The sequence below is a fragment of the Azolla caroliniana genome, unplaced genomic scaffold, assembly GCF_043228905.1.
Source record: "Azolla caroliniana isolate FFs.n. ecotype wild unplaced genomic scaffold, voAzoCaro1.0.p SCAF_20, whole genome shotgun sequence".
Taxonomy (NCBI): domain Eukaryota; kingdom Viridiplantae; phylum Streptophyta; class Polypodiopsida; order Salviniales; family Salviniaceae; genus Azolla; species Azolla caroliniana.
In genome coordinates this window covers 12600109-12620538 of record NW_028230455.1, presented here as the reverse complement: position 1 = coordinate 12620538, position 20430 = coordinate 12600109, and the positions used below count along the sequence as shown (strand labels likewise).

The following is a 20430-nucleotide window of genomic DNA, read 5'->3' as shown; positions in this document are numbered from 1 at the left end:
CACGAGGATTGGTAGGTAGCTCTGGGGTGTCGATCACTAACCAACGAGGATGAGAACCGGTGTCGTGAAGATTTCCGGCTATAGTGTGAAACAAGGGTGGAATGGGCACATGTTGCACATGTATAGTAGGAAACGCCTCGGCATGAGGATTGGTAGGTAGCTCCGGGGTGTCGATCACTAACCAACCAAGGAGGATGAGAACCGGTGTCGTGAAGATTTCCGGCTATAGTGTGAAACAGGGGTGGAATGGGCACATGTTGCACATGTATAGTAGGAAACGGTGTATAGAATAAGGGGGAGTATTTATCCCACATTGTAACGCATCCCTCTCCTTGTTCTATAAAAGGAAAGGAGCACCCTTTGTTAAAGGGTTGCCCATTTTGGAGTTAGGAGGGTATACCACTTAGGTCTAGGGTTTGGTAGTGTTCTTCCTCTACATCTTATTCTTGTTCTCTTAGGGTTTCCATTTTGGTCTTTTCACTCTATTTCGTTTAGGGTTTCATTTGAGTCTTCTTCTTCATTTTCTGATAGGTTTGGTTCCCTCTTTTGGGTGGAAGTTAGTATTCTCTTTAGGTTCTTCTTCTTGAGAGAGTTCGTGCGAGTTAGGGTTTATGTACTTGGGGTCTCCGGGTGTTACTCTCTCTTCTTCGTGTGAGAGTTTGGTTTGGTTTGGGGGTTCCTACAACGACAGCTTTAGGCATTCCGGTGGCGGCACTTGGTGATTCGGCTTCCTCTCCTCGATGGAGAGCGTTTTGTGTGGCGGCCGGTTCGAGACGGGAACACTCCATCGTCTTCGGGGTGTGACCAACGGTGGACATCGCGGTCCCGGCGGCCCACTTGACTCCCCTTCGCCAGTTCCCATTCTTATCTTGATGTATTAGCCGATTGTTTGTAATAGCCACTAGATTCGGGGCATGTAACCGTCTTGTTGTAAACTCTTGTTATATATATTCATGTTAGTGTATATCTATCTTCCTTGTAACATATTTGAGTCGGGTCCATATTCGCGGTGAGCCGTCCTTTTGTGAAACCCTACCTTCGTTGGAGCCGGAAGCCGGTTCTGGACCGAAGCCTGCAAAGCATAAGGACTCTACCATCTGTCTCCCTAGTTCAAGACCCCCGCGGTCCCGCCTAAGATCCTACACATACCCGCGGAATACCGCAACACTGGTATAAGCGTAAAATGGGGAGACCCGAGTCAAGGAGGGAACAACATTATTATATGCAAACTCCGCAAAGTGGAGAATCTCGGTCCAATCATCCTGTTGATAACTCAGAAAACACCGGAGATATTGTTCCAGCGTTTGGTTTGTTCGTTCCGCCTGCCCATTGGTCTGGGGATGGTAGCCGGAGGACAAGTTGTAAGAGACCTTAAGCATCTCGAAGAGATGCTGCCAAAATTTGGAGACGAATTGAGGTCCTCGGTCACTGATGATACTGTCTAGGAGGTTGTGATGCCGAAATACCTCATGCATGACAAGGGCGGCGGTTTCCTCACTAGTGATGGCCTTAGTACACGGCACAAAATGTGTGATCTTAGTATATCGATCGACGACGGTTAAGATAGCATCGAACCCCTTCGACACCTGTAGATCTGTGATAAAATCAAGACAAATAGACTGCCACGGCTTACTTGGAATCGGTAAGGGTTCCAACAAGCCATATGGATGGTGTCGGGGCATCTTTACTCGGCAGCAAGCATCACAAGTCCGAACGTAGTCGTTGACAAAACGTCACATATGGGGCCACCAAAAAGATCGTTGAACGAGGTCCAACGTCTTAGTACTACCGAAATGTCCTGCCATATGGGTGTTGTGACAATTTTGGACGATTTGAAGGCGATAGGAGCAATCGGGGACATATACAAGCTTTTTAAAGAATAACAAACCATCATGATGTTCGAATTTTCGGTAGTCCATACTTGGTTGTTGAGATTGGGAACAGGATGCCCAAGAGGTATCAATGTGCGCCAGAATGTCTTGAGCAAAACTGTCTATCTTCAAGTTCGCACGTATGGCATCGGTAATCCGGGAATCCATTGGGGTGTGAAAAATCTGTGTTGTGTGCAATCGTCTTGGTCCCAAGATTACTTGCTTTTGATTATCAAACGCTGGATCACCAGGACAAGGTGCAAGATATGAACGTCGTGATAGCTCATCTACTTTTCTTTGCTGCTTCCCCGGTCGATATGTGATTTTGAAGTCAAAACACGTGAGGAATTGAGCCCACTGAGCTTGCTGTCAATTTAGCACCTGAGCGTTCTGGAAATAAGCAAGATTTTTGTGATCACTAAAGACGATGACCTGATGTGGAGAGCCCTCTAAGAAATACCGCCATTGCACAAAGGAATCCACGATGGCTAATAACTCATTGTCATGTATTTCGTAGTTGATTTCTGCGGCATCGAATTTGCGCGAATGGAAAGCCACAGGATGTAACTTTTCTTTATCTCCTTGTTGAGAAAGGATGCTACCTAGGGCGAAATCCGATGCATCGGCCTCCATGATGAATGGTTTGTTTGTATCCACTTGTGCTAGAATAGGAGTTGATGTAAAGGCGTTCTTAAGATGCCGAAAAGCCATGTCCGCTTCATTGGTCCAAAGAAATGTTTGTCCCTTCTTCGTAAGTTGTGTGAGAGGTAAAATAATCTTCGAGTAATCCTGTATAAACTTGCAGTAGAAGTTAGCAAAACCTAGAAAACATTGTACATCTCATACCGACCGTGGAATTTGCCACTCTAGCACAGTTTGGACTTTAGCTGGATCCATGGAGATGCGCTTTGAGGAGATGACGTAGCCTAGAAATTCCACTTGCTTGCAGTCAAAGCTACATTTTTCTAGCTTGGCATAAAGACCATTCTCGCGGAATCGTTTTAGTACTAATAGTACATGAGAATCGTGCTCTTCCTAGGTCTTCGAATAAATCAATAGATCATCCAGATAGATGATCAAACAGATATCCAAGAGTTCTTTGAATATATCATTTGCCATGTGTTGGAAGACTGTAGGTGCATTGGTTAGACCAAACGACATAACAGTATATTCGAAATGCCCATACCGCGTGCGAAAGGCGGTCTTCCATTCATCTCCCGGTCGGATCTGCACGAGGTTATACGCTCCTCGTAGATCAATTTTTGTAAAAACCTTGGCACCATTAACTCGCTCTAAAAGACTTGATATAAGAGGAAGTGCATACCTATTCCGAATGGTGACTTTATTCAAGCTGCGGTAATCAACGACGAGACGAAGTGAGCCATCTTTCTTCTTGACAAAGAAGATGGGTGCACTGATTGGAGATTTCGAATGACGAATAAACCCACTTGTCAAGTTCTCCTCTATGTAGGCTCGAAGGACTTCTAACTCGGTGGGTGACAAGTTGTAAATTGGTCCCCATGGTGGCTCTGTTCTTGGTTGTAAATCGATGGGACAATCATAGGGACGATGATGAGGAAGAGTACCGGCTTTTACCTTGTCCAATACATCGGCATAAGGATGATATTTTGTCGGACGTTGCACTAGGGATTCCTCCTTAATAGTGCTGGAAGGATGTACTGATATTGCAAATAGGAACATTGCCTCCTTGTGTCCTTCTTTGCATAATTGATGGAGTGAAATGGTCGAAACTCGATGAGTAGATTCTTGGGGTTGTCGATATCGGACTTCTCTTGTTCTCTAATCTATGTTGGGATTATGTAATTCAAACCAAGGTAATCCCAGGATAATGGGATGCTCTGGACTACTAATTATATTAAATGATACTACACACACAAAACTACCTAGGACAACTTGAATGGGTTCTGACTCTTCTACAATATTCCCGGAAGCAATGGGACGACCATCAATGACTACTACAGATGTGGGGCACGGAAGTTTTCTTAAGGATATCTGAGAAGCTTGGGCAAAATTTCGATCCATGAAACAGGAATTAGCTCCACAATCTTGAGGTGCTAGGACATGTACTTGGGGAGTACTTTTAGTACTAACCATGACTTGGGCTAGGAACACATTGCTAACTTGCTTGGAGGGAATGGAACCACTAATGGGTTGTACAGAACGGCTCCTATTTTGGCTGGACTCAATCGTTTAACTCTTCATCGAATTGACTAAGGATTTCAAATTTATTTGAGATACTTGGGCTATTAGTACTATTAATACTATCAGACACTCTATTAGTATTATTAATACTATTAGATACTCCTAAGGGAAGAATTGACTCGGGTTTAGTACAGGCTACAATTTGATTTACCTGTCTTCTTGGCCTATGGGGACAATTGATTGCAATATGCCCTGGTCCACTGCAATAAAGACATAATCGATTTGCACGTCATCGTTGTTTTTCTTCTTCCAATAATGGGTCACGTAGACGCATGGTGTCAATCTCCATCGATGTCGAAGTATTTGCTTGAGGTACGTCGCGTGCAAACGGTTTAGCCACAATTGAGGCGTATGTGGGCTCCGCCCTAAAGCGTGGTATTTGTAATTGACGTTCCAAATGCCGTTCAAAAAGGCGGTTGTCGCATTGGACCGCTTGACTAATTGCCTCCGTAAGAGACTTTGGTTCTTCGGGGAAGGTTAAAAGTAAATCTTTGACATCGTTTCGCAGGCCATAGCGAAACTGCTCTATTAGTGCTTGATCATCCCAAGAGATATCTCAGGCGAGTAGAGGGAAATCCGCCACGTAGGCAGAGGCTGGACGATCGCCTTGACGCAATCGTCGGATTTTGTTGATCGTTGTCCGGATGTTGTCGGTATCTCCAAAGCAGGCTTTAAACTCACTAATAAAGTCTTCAAAGTTATTAAGCAAGGGCGATTGTTTTTCTAGAAGCGGAGCGAACCATGCTAAGGCTGAGCCACTAAACAACGTGCCTATTAGGCCGACTCGGGATGCATCAATGGGTATCGAGAAGGATGCATTTGGATGACTAAGCGTACCTGATTAAGGAATCCCATGAATTGTGATCGCGTTCCATCAAATTTCACAAGAAGTCCAATCTTGGGCTCTTTATGAAATCCTTGGGGACTTGATCCTTGTTGTTGCAACCCTACTTCGAGTTGTTGTACCCGTAACGCTAACTCCCCATGTTGTTGCTGTGTTTGTTGTTTTTTGAGAGCGATTTGTTGCAGATCCCCTATCAATCGTTGGTTTTCTCTGTTTTAGTACTATTCCTGATAGTTTGAACCAATTTTCCCTCAAGTCTACTTGTCGTTTTTCTTCATCCTCCTACCCTTTTTACTATACTATGGCTACTGTTAGCGCCCAAGCATATCAATCTGTTTTCTCCGAGCTACAATGTCTAAAAGAAAAATTTGTTGCCTTGGAACAAGAGAGAATTAGTACTTAAAAAAGGGAAGTACTATTAGTACTAAGAGGACGGGACTGCGTGAGACTCCCGAGAGAGGAAGAGAGAAGAGGAGAGAGAGAGAGATAACGAGGATGAGAGATAGCGAGGACGAGAGAGAGAGAGAGAGAGAGAGAGAGAGAGAGAGAGAGAGATGATGATGATGATAACAGAGGATATATTATGTGAAGAGTAAGTACAAAAGGGCTATGAGTCTTAAGACTGGCGTTGAACCAATTTGGTTCAAAATAATGCCTAATGCCTTCTTTTATAGTGTTCTCAGGAGTAATCCTGAAGCTTCTAGAATGTTCCAGAGAAATCTGGAAAATACATTAATTTCCTATAATAAAACTTAAATGAAAATAATATCCTACGTATTATAATAGATGGTATAATGGTCAAGAGCTTGACCCATATAACATAAGGTCATGGGTTTGAGTCTTGCCATATCATGATACCCACCATATGTTATAGTTGATGATTCTCTCTTGATGTTCAAGAAGTTTACTATGAAATGTTACAATACTAAAAGTTTACAAGGCACCAATGTGTATAAGGATATGTTCTTTGAGAGTAAGTTGTCTAGAAAAATTAGAGTTCAGTTTTTACTTCCCTAAAATATTGGATGTCTCTCTCATAATATACAATTCTAGAGGACGCCTCGATATGATAGTGTTCATCCAAGCCATGAATAGATCAATGTACTTTCCAAAAGTCATCAAAATCCTTTAGCTTACATACTAATGGTGATTCAATGTTTGACCAACCATGCTATGTAGATCCCATGCCACCAATTATAACTAGTTTTTCTCTATTAAGAAACCCAAGATTAACAACAAACCTTAAGATTAAGAATCACAAGGCAGTTCTAAATCCTCCACTCCAACAAGAGGCTCACTTGGCATGACAATGACGATGTCCAACATGCAAAAAAGTTTATATATACAACCACTTTTGGAGAAATATGTGTCCAAACTCTATCTTTGTTAAGATGTTGTTCATGCTCATGGAATGTAGATATCTTGATATTATTCATCAGATAAAGGTCGCCATTTTCCACACTCTCATGGAGGTCTCAACATTGTGTTTTAGTACAACATTTAGATCCTAGCATACTTGTTAAGCATTAACAAGCAACTTTTTAAAAAACTCAAGAGAGAAAATAACATTTGTACAAACTGTTTTGGCATCCTCATACTCATGTCAAGCATTAACCAATACTCAAAACTCATGCATTACATCATGTTCAGGAACGAAGGATTGTTTGATGCATTGTCTTTTATTGGTTCAATAAGCTACAACTATAACGAGAAATAGAAAATCTATTAACAAAAAACACAATTATAAGTGATGAATCAAGAAGACGCCACAAATGTGTCCAAACACAAATTGCATGACAAATGTGGTTTGTAACAATAGTGAATCATCGTAATAAACACACATTACTTCGAAGACCATACACAAGGAATATGCAACAAAGTCTATCTCAACTTATAGGACTTAAGATTACCTAACGACAAAGATCATGCATAATAATGGCTAAATGTCCAAATTTTGTATTGATAAAAGAGGTCGATACTTACAATCTATTGTCCTCGTATGTAGATATTACAAGGATTTTAAGAAGAAAAAGAGCATGTGGCGGAAAATAATGTCTACCAAAACCATAAAGACAAGTTGTGACCCACATGGTTTATGGTGCAACTACAAAAATAATGTTATCAAGTTGATAAGATGTTGGTGGTTCATCAAGGAAATCCATGGACATTGATGAAGCAAATTAAGGTCAGGAAATGGGCGAGGAATGCTAAAATTGATGTGGCCGATCGGCATGTTGGTCTAACTTTATCTCTATCACATGTGCGAAAATAATCTTTTACAACCTTCCACACCACCAACCAACAATACCATTTCAAAAGTTAGATATATCACCTTATTAACTAAAAAGCACTCTCCTATATTAGTGAACATCTCTTAAGTTCTATTAAACCAACATCTTCCTTCAAATCTTTGAGATTCTTCTTGTTACCTTAATGCAATTGAGAAACTCTATCAACTCCAAAACTTCAATGCATTTTCTTGGGTTTTTATAGCCTATACAATTTTATTGATGGATGCTAACCAATCATTTCTTTGGTACAAGAAATGAACACCGACAAAAGGTATTTGTATTGACCTTATGGATTACTAGTTCCATGGATGAAGGCTATGGGAAGCTCCATCCTTATTATTAGTTTGTCTAAGTATTATAAGTTAGTCCTTTTGAAAGGTAATATGCCTTAAAATTCCATTTAGCTTTACCCTTCTTATCAAGTTGATAATTTATGTGGGTGATTCCCATGCAAAGATACAAGTTTAAGGATGCCAGGATTACAAGTTTAAGAATGCCTAATATGTGAGTACCATGTGGATGGATATACCTGCATTCTAGATTCAATGTAGCATTGATTGAACATTTATGGCTTCAACATCCATCCAAGTACCAATAGCAAGGTAGCTTCATGGAGTTAATTGGGACTTCATGGCAGGTTCGTTTTTTAGGTTAGATTTTCTTGTCCAATGGATTAGGGTTGTAGCTTCGTTGTATCGTGAGGCTTTTAGTTCGGTCTTGGTAGCTGGTGGGCAAACTAGAAAATTCTCTATTTTACATTCTATACGTCAAGGTTGTCCATTGGCCCCATTTTTGTTTTTGCTAGTAGTGGAAACATTTTCAATGTATTTAAAGTCTTCTCAAGTTTCTCTTAAGGGTCCGCCTTTGCCCTCAATGCAGCAACAATTCTTGGATTCCGAGTTTGCTGATGATACTACAATTTATGTCGAAGTTATGATGATAATTTAAGAAAATTACAAGTAATTGTCACAGACATGACACCAATCATGTCAAGATTTCAACTCTTGACCTCTTGTATTATAGTCAAGTGTTATGTTCTAACCAATACATCCAAATACATGGTCATGTTATGTATATTATAGCAGATTATCTATTTCAAGTTCTAGGAGTTTTTAGAAAGTTCTAGAACTAGAAGGTTCTAGAGGGTTCTAGAATATTCTCTAGAATATTATAATGCATGTACTTCGATTCACAGTAAAAATACTTGTAACCTCCTTTATCCCTTTCAAGGATCAACATCAGTCATTGACACATCAATCTAGTATTCTTGTTCAATTCCATCTTCTCTCATTCTTCAAGCTCTAATGTCATTCCTAGCTTTTTAAGTTGCTCGTAGCCTTGTCATATGTGTTTCGTCTAAGTCCGCGGTTGGTGTGTCCATGACAGTTTGAATCCCTTCCAATTGGAAGCATCACCCGTCTTCATCATCGCCCTTGCTTCTAGAGTTACCATCGTCATTGTCCTTGCTTCCAGAATTATCGTCATCACCATCCTTGGTTTTAGAGACGCCATTGTCACAATAGCCACATTCGTTCCTTGTAGAGAAGCTTCATCATCATCATCATCTTCTTCTTCTTCACTGCCTCGTCTTCGACATCATCATTTTTCAACAAGTCCTCTTCATGTCTTCATCAACACTACTTCGTCCAACCTTTCATCGTTGCCAACACTACTTTGCATGGTCTTTCATTATCATCATTGTTCCTCCCTCTTCATTGTCATTGTCATCATCTATAGATATCATTTTGCATCACGATTTTGGCGAGGATTGATTTTGATCGCTCACCTTCAGGTGGGGTCACAACTGTTCAATTTCCCGGTGGGGATTGAATCATTGCGCGCATGCACTCCATTTTCCTTTTGGTTCCCATTTTGCTCAAGTTCCCTTTGACAAGGATTGATTTCTATCACTCACCTTCTATTTCCAGTGGGGGTCACAATCGTTCACTTTCTTGGTGGGGATCATAACGGTTTCTCACTAGTGCTAGTTTTTATGTCGCGTTTTGGGTCAACTTCGACTATTTACCCTCTCATGATAGAAGAAATCGAGTCGGCCGCTTCACCTGCATTCCTTCTCCCATCGGTGTTCCAGTTCCCAGTGAGGACCACACATAGTCGCCCACGCCCATCGGTGTTTCAATTTCCAGTGAGGACCGCACATGGTTGTTCACGCCTGTCGATGTTCCAATTCCTGGTGAGGACCACATGGTCGCTCACGCCCATCAATGTTCCAGTCTCCATTGAGGACCTCACATGATCGCTCAATTCATTCGTGTTCCTATTTCTGGTGAGGACTCGCTCAGTCACCAATTTGAGGACCTCACATGGTCGCTCACATTCGTTCGTGTTCCTATTTCTAGTGAGGACTCGTTGAGTCATCAATCCACTTTGGTTTTGTACTTAAACTCACCCTTGCACAATGATGCTTTCGAAAAGGCAACTGTAAAGGGGAGGATAACGTCACGGACATGACAATAATCATGTCAAGATTTGAACTCTTGACCTCTTGTATTATAGTCAAGTGTTATGTTCTAACTTATACATCCAAATACATGGTCATGTTATGTATATTTTAGTAGGTTATCTTTTTCAAGTTTTAGGAGTTTTTAGAAAGTTCTAGAACTAGAAGGTTCTAGAGGTTTCCAGAATATTCTCTAGAATATTTTAATGCATGTACTTCGACTCACAGTATAAATACTTGTAACCTCATTGGTCCCTTTCAAGGGATTCAACACCAGTCATTGACACATCAATCTAGTATTCTTGTTCAATTCCATCTTGTCTCGTTCTTCATCTCTGTCTTCATGCTCTAATGTCATTCCTAGCTTCTTAAGTTCCTCGTAGCCTTGTCATCCGTGCTTCATCTAAGTCCAAGGTTGGTGTGTCTGTGACATTAATGGTGGAGGAATTCTTCTTGGCCTCTAGAGCAAAGATAAATTGGCATAAATCTCTTAGGTTTTGGATATCGCAAAATCCATTGCCTACTTCGATGCCTTCGCAGGAATTCAAATGGGTTCCTAATGGAATCACTATTCATTACTTGGGCTACCAAGTGGAACTTCACGTTAATGCGGATGTGTTAGTTGCTCCTCTACTTTTAAAGCTAATGAGAAAATTGTTGCTTTGGGATTCGGTTGACCTGTCATTCGCAGATCGTGTACTTGTAGCTAATCAAGTTCTTCTTGCAATTATTTGGTATATTAAACTACTAAATTGTTTGCTAGGTCTTATTTGCAATTACATTTGGGGAGGAAAAACATGTCAGGATAAAAGGCCTAAACTAGCTTGGGCAGTATAGATTGCTCCGCGACAAAATGTTGGGGTTGGTGGATCCGGAATCACAATGTAAGGCTTTGCTCTCTAGATTTGTATGTAGAGCTATATTGCCAATGCAAGGTGTTTGGAGTCAGCTAATGATGCATAAGCTGTTGGGAAATCGGTCTCTCTGAATGGGATCCAGTGATGAATAACGAGGACCCGGTGAGAACCAGAAGAGATTCGGAAACCAGAAGAGACCTGATGAGAACCGGAAGAGAAGACATATCTATAAATATGTTTTGAGTAAGCCTATTGAGGCTATATTTGTAAATAGCCCTAAGTTCATATAAGTATAAATATGACTTAGGGCAATCACTTTATAAGGTTGTCAGTGTCATTGTCATTGTTGTTGTAACTGTTGTACAGAAGAGAGCGACAAAGAGGGAGAGAGAGATACAGAGCGATACTCTATTGTAACTGTCGATTGGAGAAGAAACCGAGCTTGAGGTCGTTGCCTACGAGTCTCTGATTGTACCCCTTCTCTTCATAGTGATAGTTCGGAGTCTGTGGGCTCCCCTCCACATAAACATCTTGTGTTCACTCTTTAGTTCTCATTTCTGTGTTCTCCATTCTCATCAAAGTGTTCAAGACTCGGTTGTGGCTGAGCATATTCCGTGTTTTTCTCAACAAACTGGTATCAGAGCGAACAACACGGGAAATGGAAGAATCGTTTGGCGGCATGTTCAAGCTCACCGGATCCAACTACTTAGTGTGGAGGTCGAAGATGAGGGATATGTTGGTAGTCAAAGATCTTTGGTTGCCAATTCAGTTCGGGGACAAGAGACCGGATAAGATCGACGCCATAGTGTGGGAGGTGATGCACATGAAGACGACGACATACATCCGGTGCTTCATCGACATGAGCCTGTACAACAACTTCAATGAAGAGAGCAAGGCTCATGAACTCTGGGAGAAGATCGGCATCATGTTCCAAAACAAGAATGTCATTAATCGGGTTTCGGTATTCCGGAAGTTAGTGAGGCTCCGGTACCAGGACAACTTCAGTATGGCGGAGCACATGAATGCCTTCCGGGGGCTGATACAACAAGCAACCTTGTTGGAAGTACCTCTCTCTGATGAGGTACTAGCATTACTCTTGCTCGGTTCCCTCCTGGATAGTTGGGAGACGTTAGTTGTCACGTTGGGCAACGCCGGGCTGGAAGGAAAACAGTTGTCCCTAGCAAGGGTAAAATCAAGCTTGCTAGATGAAGAAGCTCACCAGAAGGACCGAGAGTCCAGAACTAATCCGAAGGCCTTGGTCACGAAAGATGACCACAATCGGGGAAGAGGCCGGTATCAGAGTCCCCAAAACCGGGACAAATCGGGGATGAGGTCGAAGTCAAGGGGGAGGCCCATGTGCTTCTATTGCGGGAAGCCGAGACACTTCCAGAAGAACTGCAGGCATTTCTAAACGGAGAAAGAAACCGGCACTACCAATTCGAAGAAGAGTTCAGACCGAAACAGTTCGGACCGGAGAGGCCCGGATCGGAAAGGAACGTCAGTGATCGCAACAAGTGAAGAAGAACTGATGCTCATTACCGAAGAGAATGAGTTAAACCTTGTCGACGTCGAGACAACATGGGTTGTCAATTCCGGAGCGTCGTTTCACCTAACACCGGATCATAAATGCTTCTCATCCTACACAACTAGTGATCATGGTTGTGTCCGAATGGGGAATGAAGGCACATGCCGAATTATTGCCATAGGAGATGTGTTGTTGGCAACATCAACCGGATGCAAATTGCTGCTGAAGGATGTCTGACACATTCCGGAGGTTCGATTGAACCTGATATTAGCCAATCGGCTAGATGATGAAGGCTACACAAATAGCATTCGGAACGGTGTTATGAAATTCAGCAAGGCAAGCTTGATAGTGGCTCGAGCCCGGAAGATCAACACACTGTACTTGATGAATGCACGGATATGCCGGGAGGAAGTGAACGTAGCATCCGACATTGCCGGTGAGATGTGGCTCAAAAGACTGTGTCACATGAGTGAGAAGGGGATGAAGAGACTTGCCAAAGACAACCTCATTCCGGTGAAGGAGGTGCAACTTGAGAAGTGCATCGATTGCTTGGCCAACAAGCAAAACCGAACCTCCTTCCGGTCAAGACCACTGATGAGACGGAATGCACCACTTGAGCTAGTGCATACCGATGTGTGTCAAGTGGACACGAAGTCACATGCCGGATTGCAATACTTTGTGACGTTCATAGATGACCACAACCAGAAGCTATGGGTCTCACCATTGAAGACGAAGGATCAGGTGTTATCCGTCTTCAAGAAGCTCCACGCGAGAATGGAAAGAGAAACTGGCCGGAAGCTGAAGGTGGTTCAAGCAGATAATGAAGGAGAATACCGGGGGCAGTTCGAGGAGTATTGTCGGTCAAATCGAAGGGAATCCGGCTCGATTTTACTATGTCGAAGACGCCGGAACTAAACGGGGCGAAAGGATGAACTGGACCATAATGGAGACGGTTTGGTGCATGCAAGCACATGCAAAGTTACCCAAGACGTTTTGGGCTGAGGCACTGACGACGGCGACCTATGTGATAAATAGATCAGCCTCAACACCCTTGGAAGGAGACTCACCTCAAAAAGTATGGACCAGTAAAGATGTATCTTACCGTCATCTTAAGGTGTTTGGGTGTCTCGCATATGTGCATGTTGCAAAGGACAAGAGAGCAACGCTAGATCCGAAGTCCATGCCATGCATATTCCTTGGATACGGCGATGATGAGTTCGGTTACCGAGTGTGGGATCTGGTTGACAAGAAGGTGTTCCGGAGTCAGGACATAGTCTTCATGGAAGACAGAACCATTGCCGACTGGGAGTCGGAGAAGGTGATGAACTCCAAATCATTCGTTGAAAACCAGATGCTAGCCGCTAACCGGATGACACTCGACGAACCGGCCGAATATGGACAAGAAACAGAACAGACCGAAGAAGAAGAAGAAGAAGAAGACACTGGAACCGGACAAGATCCCAAATCGGATGAGGATGAGGAACAAACGGAGGAACCGGCAGTCAGAAACCAAGCATAGAGATATCCTCTCCAAGAGAGAAGAGCCCCCCGGAGATTTCCGGATGCAGAGCATGTGTTGCTAACCAATGAGGGGGAGCCGGAAAGCTTTGAAGAAGCAAAGAGAGACACCCACAGCCGCAAGTGGTTGAGAGCCATGCAGGATGAGATGGATTCCCTGCATGAGAACCACACATATGAACTAACAGAGTTGGCGAAAGGGAAGAGAGCACTCTGGAACAAGTGGGTGTACAAGTTGAAACCGGGAGACACCAGAAATCCACCGAGGTACAAGGCCCGGATCCTGGTGAAGGGTTTTCAACAGAAGAAAGGAGTGGATTTCGACAAGATCTTTGCCCCAGTATAAATATTTGTAAATAGCCCTAAGATCATTTAAGTATAAATATGACTTAGGGCAATCACTTTATAAGGTTGTCATTGTCATTGTCATTGTTGTTGTAACTATTGTACAGAAGAGAGCGACAGAGAGGGAGAGAGAGATACAAAGCGATACTCTATTGTAACTGCCGGTCGGCGAAGAAACCGAGCTCGAGATTGTTGCCTACGAGTCTCTGATTGTACCCCTTCTCTTCATAGTGATAGTTCGGAGTCTGTGGGCTCCCGTGGTTTTTCCCTATTAGGGTTTTCCACGTAAACATCTTGTGTTCACTCTTTAGTTCTCATTTCTGTGTTCTCCATTCTCATCAAAGTGTTCAAGACTTGGCTGTGGCCGAGCAATATTCAGCGTTTTTCTCAACAAACTGTCTACTACATGTCCGACAATAGGTGGAGTGTGGCAACCCTCATTAACGTGGGCCTTTATTTAGAATTTCCATTTCTTTAAAACAACCTTACCAATATATAGATTTTTTAATGGAATTCTCACAAGCTAATCTGTTGTTAAAAATATTTTGGTTCGGAATATGCCTTTGACAATGGATGTCTTGTTGAGATAGCCTTTGACCTGTAATTGTCTTCTCTGATGCGAGTTGCTTGGTAGTTGTCCTAGGGTAAATTGGGCTTCTTTGGATGAATCAGTTACATGTAATGTTCTTTCATGGGGATGTCATGTTATGAATCGACCGTTACAATCTTTATCGATGCATTCAGTTCGAGGAGGTGCTATTATGTGTAATGATATGCAAGTGGCATTGGGACAATTTATGGCTTCATGGTGCCCCTCAAGTAATCAGATATGGTGTGGTTATTTTTCTCTTTTAAAAGTTATGTTAGGAGCTAAAGTAACTAATGTTGTGGGTGATGTTATGTACTTTAATGTTGATGATGATGGTAGGTTGTGGCATGTTGAGATATCAAGCTCAACTAAGTTTAGCCATTTAGTTAACCATGTAACTTAGTAGTTACCTAGATAGAATCTAGTTAGTGTGTTAACCTTTTAAACCCTTAAATAGGATCTTGTACTTGTACGTAAGTAGGGATACATTTTAGTTCCTCCACTACCAAGTATATTTAATATAGGACTTACAACCGTGTACCTATATTCTCCTCACACATGTGCACCCTTGCACATGAGTTGTATATATACCTCATTGTGGATATTTTGTAACTTGATGCTTATTAATATAGAGAAAGGTCTTTAGCTATAATCTTGTTAATCATCCCCCATTTATCTTATTGTTTAGAAGTGTATCTTCCTCTCTCTCTCTTCCTCTCTCCACACAACACACACACACAAAGTTCTTCCGCTGCACAGAATCATCACTGATTCTTTGCATGGCATGTATACTCTACATCGGATGTGTGGATGTCTCTTCCTCTCTCTCACCTCATTTCCTTCTTATATTCCACAGTTCATAATTAAAAATCTGATTATTTGGCATACTATTACGTCGTTGGCTCTTTCGAGAATATGGAAAACGAGATGTGATTCTATTTTTAACAATGTTGACATACATCTCAACACTATGCTTATTGAATTCTAGATGTTATTTTTCCATACACTATGTGGTCAATACGATGATCTATTGGGTTCGGATGATGTTCTATGGCAACGACAAGATTTGTATATTATAATAGATTTGAGATGAAATGTCTCCTTCTGTTTTCTCTATGTAGAGTTTTCAAGTAATATACTAATGTGTATCTTTCTTTCTTTTTTAAAAGTACCAATAGCAAGGTAGTCACATTGACACTCAAGATTGTAACTTGATTTGGGGGATAAATCAGGTAATCTAAAACTTATGAGATTCTAGGAAACGAGATTTGTCTGCCTTATTGTAAGTCATGGAAATTTTTACATACCTAGAGGTTAGGACAATGGATTTGTCCTCTAGGTTGCTATTGGTATGCATTCTTAAAATGTTTTTGAGAATCCAAGAGCATTTAAGAGTGTCTAATTGTGTTGGTACCCAAAGCTAGGATGTGAACGTTCTTGATTTATGAAGATTTCGTCATTAACGTGGAAATATTCCATCATGAATACTCTACTTCTATTTGATGGAAAAATATTTCTCATTTTGATGTAATGATCATTTTCTTCTTCATTTTGAGACAAAATCGCCATGTACAATATTATCATTCATTAAATGTTGGTAATCTCAAAATGCCTGACAATTTCTTCAACTTGGCAAATTTGTGGAGAAATTCTACTATAGGCCAAGAATGCCTATCCAAGATTTTTCTCTATTCACAAGGAATTTTGATCATTGTCTTTTTCATTTTTCTTGTGAAAATCATGATTTCATTCAAAACCAAAGTTGATTGTAAACTTAATGTTGTTTGTGATCCACCGTTGCAATATCTTTGACATATTGAAAATGATATTGCAAATCTAAAGGGCATTGTTTTTATAAGTCATGCAAGAGATGTACGATCATTATTTTGATTCAACTTTGCTCTCTTGTCCCGGACTTTGGATCCAACTTTGCTCTCTTGTCCTTTGCAACATGCACATAAGCGAGACAACCAAACACCTTCAGATGCTGGTAAGACACATCTTTACCGGTCCATACTTTATGCGGTGAGTCTCCTTCCAAGGATGTTGACGGTGATATGTTAATCACGTACGTCGTTGTCATCAGCACCTCAGGCCAAAACGTCTTGGATAACTTTGCATGTGCTAGTATGCTTCAGACTCTCTCCATTATGGTCCGGTTCATCCGTTTAGCCAGCCTGTTCAATTCCGGCATCTTCGGCATGGTGAATTCGAGCCGGATTCCCTTCGACCGGCAGTACTCCTCGAATTGCTCCCGGTATTCACCGCCGTTATCTACTCAAACCGCCTTTAGCTTCCAGCTGGTTTCCCTTTCCACTCTCGCGTGGAGCTCCTTGAAGACGGACAGCACATGATCCTTCGTCTTCAACGGTGAGACCTACAACTTTCGGTTGTGGTCGTCTATGAACGTCACGAAGTACTGCGATCCGGCATGTGATTTCATGTCCACTTGACACACATCGGTATGCACCAGCTCCAGTGGTGCATTCCGTCTCATCGGTGGTCTTGACCGGAAGGAGGTTTGGTTTTGCTTGTCGGCCAAGCAATCGGTGCACTTCTCAAGATGCACGTCTTTCACCTCCGGAATGAGGTTGTCTTCAACAAGTCTTTTCATCCCCTTCTGGCTCATATGACACAGTCTCTTGTGTCACAGCTCACCGGCATTGTCGAATACTACGTTTACTTCTTCTCGGCATATCCAAGCGTGCATCAGGTACAGCGTGTTGATCTTCCGGGCTCGAACCACAATCATGGTTCATTTGCTAAATTTCATTACTCTGTTCCGGATGCTACCCGTGTAGCCTTCATCATCTAGCCGACCGGCTGATATCAAGCTCAACCAAACCTCCAGAACGTGTCGGACATCCTTCAGTAGCAATTGCACCCGGTTGATGTATTCAACCACACATCTCCTATGCCAACAATTCGGCATGACCCTTCATTCCCCATTTGGACATAGCCGAGATCTCTGACTCTGTAGGACGAGAAGCATTTCCGGTCCGGTGTTAGGTGGAACAATGCGCCAGAATCGACAACCCACGTTGTCTCGTCGCCGACAAGGTTTAACTCATTCTCCTCAATGATGAGCAACAATTCTTCTTCACTTGTCGCAATCGTCGACGTTCCTTTCCGATCCTGACCTCTCCGATCCGAACCATTTTGGTACGAACTCTTCTTTAAATCGGTGGTGTCGACCCCTTTCTCATTCCGGAAATGCCGACAGTTCTTCTGGAAGTGCCCCGGCTTCCCACAATAGAAGGAAGTAGGCCTCCCCCTTTACTTTGATCTCGTCCCCAATTTGTCCCGATTTTGGGGACTCTGATTTCCACCTCTTCCCCAGTTTTGGTCATCTCTCGTAACCAAAGCCTTCGGGTCGGTTCCGGATTCCGGAACTTTCTGGCAAGCTTCTTCATCTAGCAAGCTTTATTTTACCCTTGCTAGGGACAACTGCTTTCCTTCCGGCCCGGCATTGCCCAAAGTGACAACTAGTGTCTCCCAACTGTCTAGGAGGGAACTGAGCAGGAGCAATGCAAGTACCTCGTCGGCCAGAGGTACTTCAAGCGAAGTTGTTTTATTTATGAGCCCCTAGAATGCGTTCATGTGTTCCACCATGTTGGATCCGTCCTGGTACCGGAGTCTCACTAACTTCCTGAATACTGAAACTCGATTTACGGTGTTTTTGCTCTCCAGCACCGATTTTCTTCATTGAAGTTGTTTTACAGGTTCATGTCGATGAAGCACCGTATGTATGTTGCCAGCTTCATGTGCATCACCTCCCATGTCATGGCATCAATCTTGTCTGGTTTCTTGTCCCCGAACTGTACCGGCAGCCAGAGATCTTTGACCACGAGCATGTCCCTCATCTTCAACTTTCACACTGGGTAGTTGGTGCCGGTGAGCTTGAACATGTTTCCGAATGACTCTTCCATTTTCTTGTTCGCTCTGATACGAGTTTGTACGGAATAGCGCTCGGCCACAGCCGAGACTCAAACACTTTATGAGAGAACCAAAATAGAAATGGAGGTTTGTACACTTACGGAGAAGAGACGACACAGGATGTTTACGTGGAAAACCCTAATATAGGGAAAACCCATGAGAGCCCGCAGACTCCAACTATCACTATATGAGAAAGGAGGTACAACAGGAGACTTAGAGGCAACGACCTCGTGCTCTATATCTTCGCCAACCGGCGGTTTCTCTTCTCTCTCTCTCTCTCTCTGTACAACTATAATACAACTAACAACAACCACAACAACCAGTGATTGCCCTAAGTCATATTTATACTTATATGAATTTAGGACTATTTACAAATATAGCCTTTACAAGCACACCAAAAACATATTTGCAGATATGTTCCTGGATCCGGTTCACACCGGATCCATCCAGATACCTTCTGGTCCGGTCCGGTTCCTTCCTTCGGCTCGTCCGATCCAGCTCCTCCGGATCCCATCTGGAGGGACCGAATTCCCAACATTTTCCACCTAGTTACTTGTTACTTCATCTTTGTGTGGAATCTGGACCATATGAAGCCTATGCTAACATACTCAACATGGCTCCACAATATTAAGGCCTTAACCAACTACTAATATCTTATTGATTGTATTTGTCCTAGCCCACTACCTATAAGTTATATAGTCATGTGCCCATGTAGTCCACCACTAAAGTCCTTACATGCAAAGTCTCTAGTTGGGTGCATAGCTTTATCACATGGATTGTTTCTCTCGTTTAAAATAATATATAATGTCCTAGAGATGGTCTATTTACAGTCTTGCTTGTTCTCTCATTTTACCCCCCCTCCCATGTAGTGGTAGTGACATGTCCATTACATACAAGTTGTTCAATTAAACTAAGCATGGGTAGGGATCCTACAAAATGTGTAAGCCACATTCCAAGGGATAGGTTGAGTGGTCATTATTAGTCTCATCTACTCTTCTCTTTTATTGGTTCATGGTAATTCATTGTAGGGATCCACAATTCTTACACCCATTTTATATGGCATTGATCAAACATGTGACTATATCATATATACCATTACATACAATTTGTTCAATTAAACTAAGCATGGGTAGGGATCCTACAAAATGTGTAAGCCACATTCCAAGGGATAGATTGAGTGGTCATTATTAGTCTCATCTACTCTTCTATTTTATTGATTCATGGTAATTCCATGTAGAGATCCACAATTCGTACACCCATTTTATATAGCATTGATCAAAACATGTGACTATATCATATATGCCTTCTAGCCATCTATGAAAGAAACACAATTATATGAACCAATATTGCTTTTTATTCATTCAAAATCTTACCCGTCTTTCAAGGTCCTTGATTGTTTGATTTGTAAGTGTGAGTGCAGAATGGAGATTGTTCATCTCTTGTTGGAGTTTGTCTCGTTCTTGCACGAGACCCCTTATATCATGATGAAGCATCTTGACCTCTTCACTTTCCCTACAACAGAACTAGAAAATTGAATAAAGAACAAATGTGAGGCTACACAATATATATACACACACATATGGAAGCTTTTATGGCATCATAGCTTTAAAATATTGTAATCAATTTATTATGTATAACCTAGTCAAAAGTGTTGATCGAATGGTGCTACAATTTGGGTATTGTTAGCTTTGTCAATTAGGGATTTATCGTTTAGGTGGGTAATGATGTAAGGGATAAGTAAATAGAGTGGTGTAGTTAGCATGGGCCGATCTTAAACTCACAAGATATGGTCATAACTTTTCAACATGACAATTGAATCCCTCTTTGGTAATTATTATATAAGCACATTGTACAAACCATGCAAGATGTTAAGTACTGATTTTGTTCATAATATATCGAGGAAATTCATATTGATATACATTGTTTTCATGTGTAAGTAAAATCAGTGATTAAATTTCCAATGATCACAT

At 41.9% G+C, this 20430-nt stretch overlaps 1 protein-coding gene across 1 annotated transcript in view; it reads right to left on the bottom strand.

Annotated features, from left to right (window-relative positions):
* LOC147851084 (uncharacterized) overlaps positions 1–20430 on the bottom strand; it is a 28935-nt gene that overhangs the window by 6554 nt on the left and 1951 nt on the right. Inside the window, exon 2 of the mRNA XM_087335558.1 lies at positions 19834–19983. Coding sequence (XP_087191684.1) covers positions 19834–19983 — 150 coding nt within the window. The remainder of the gene's footprint in view (positions 1–19833; positions 19984–20430) is intronic.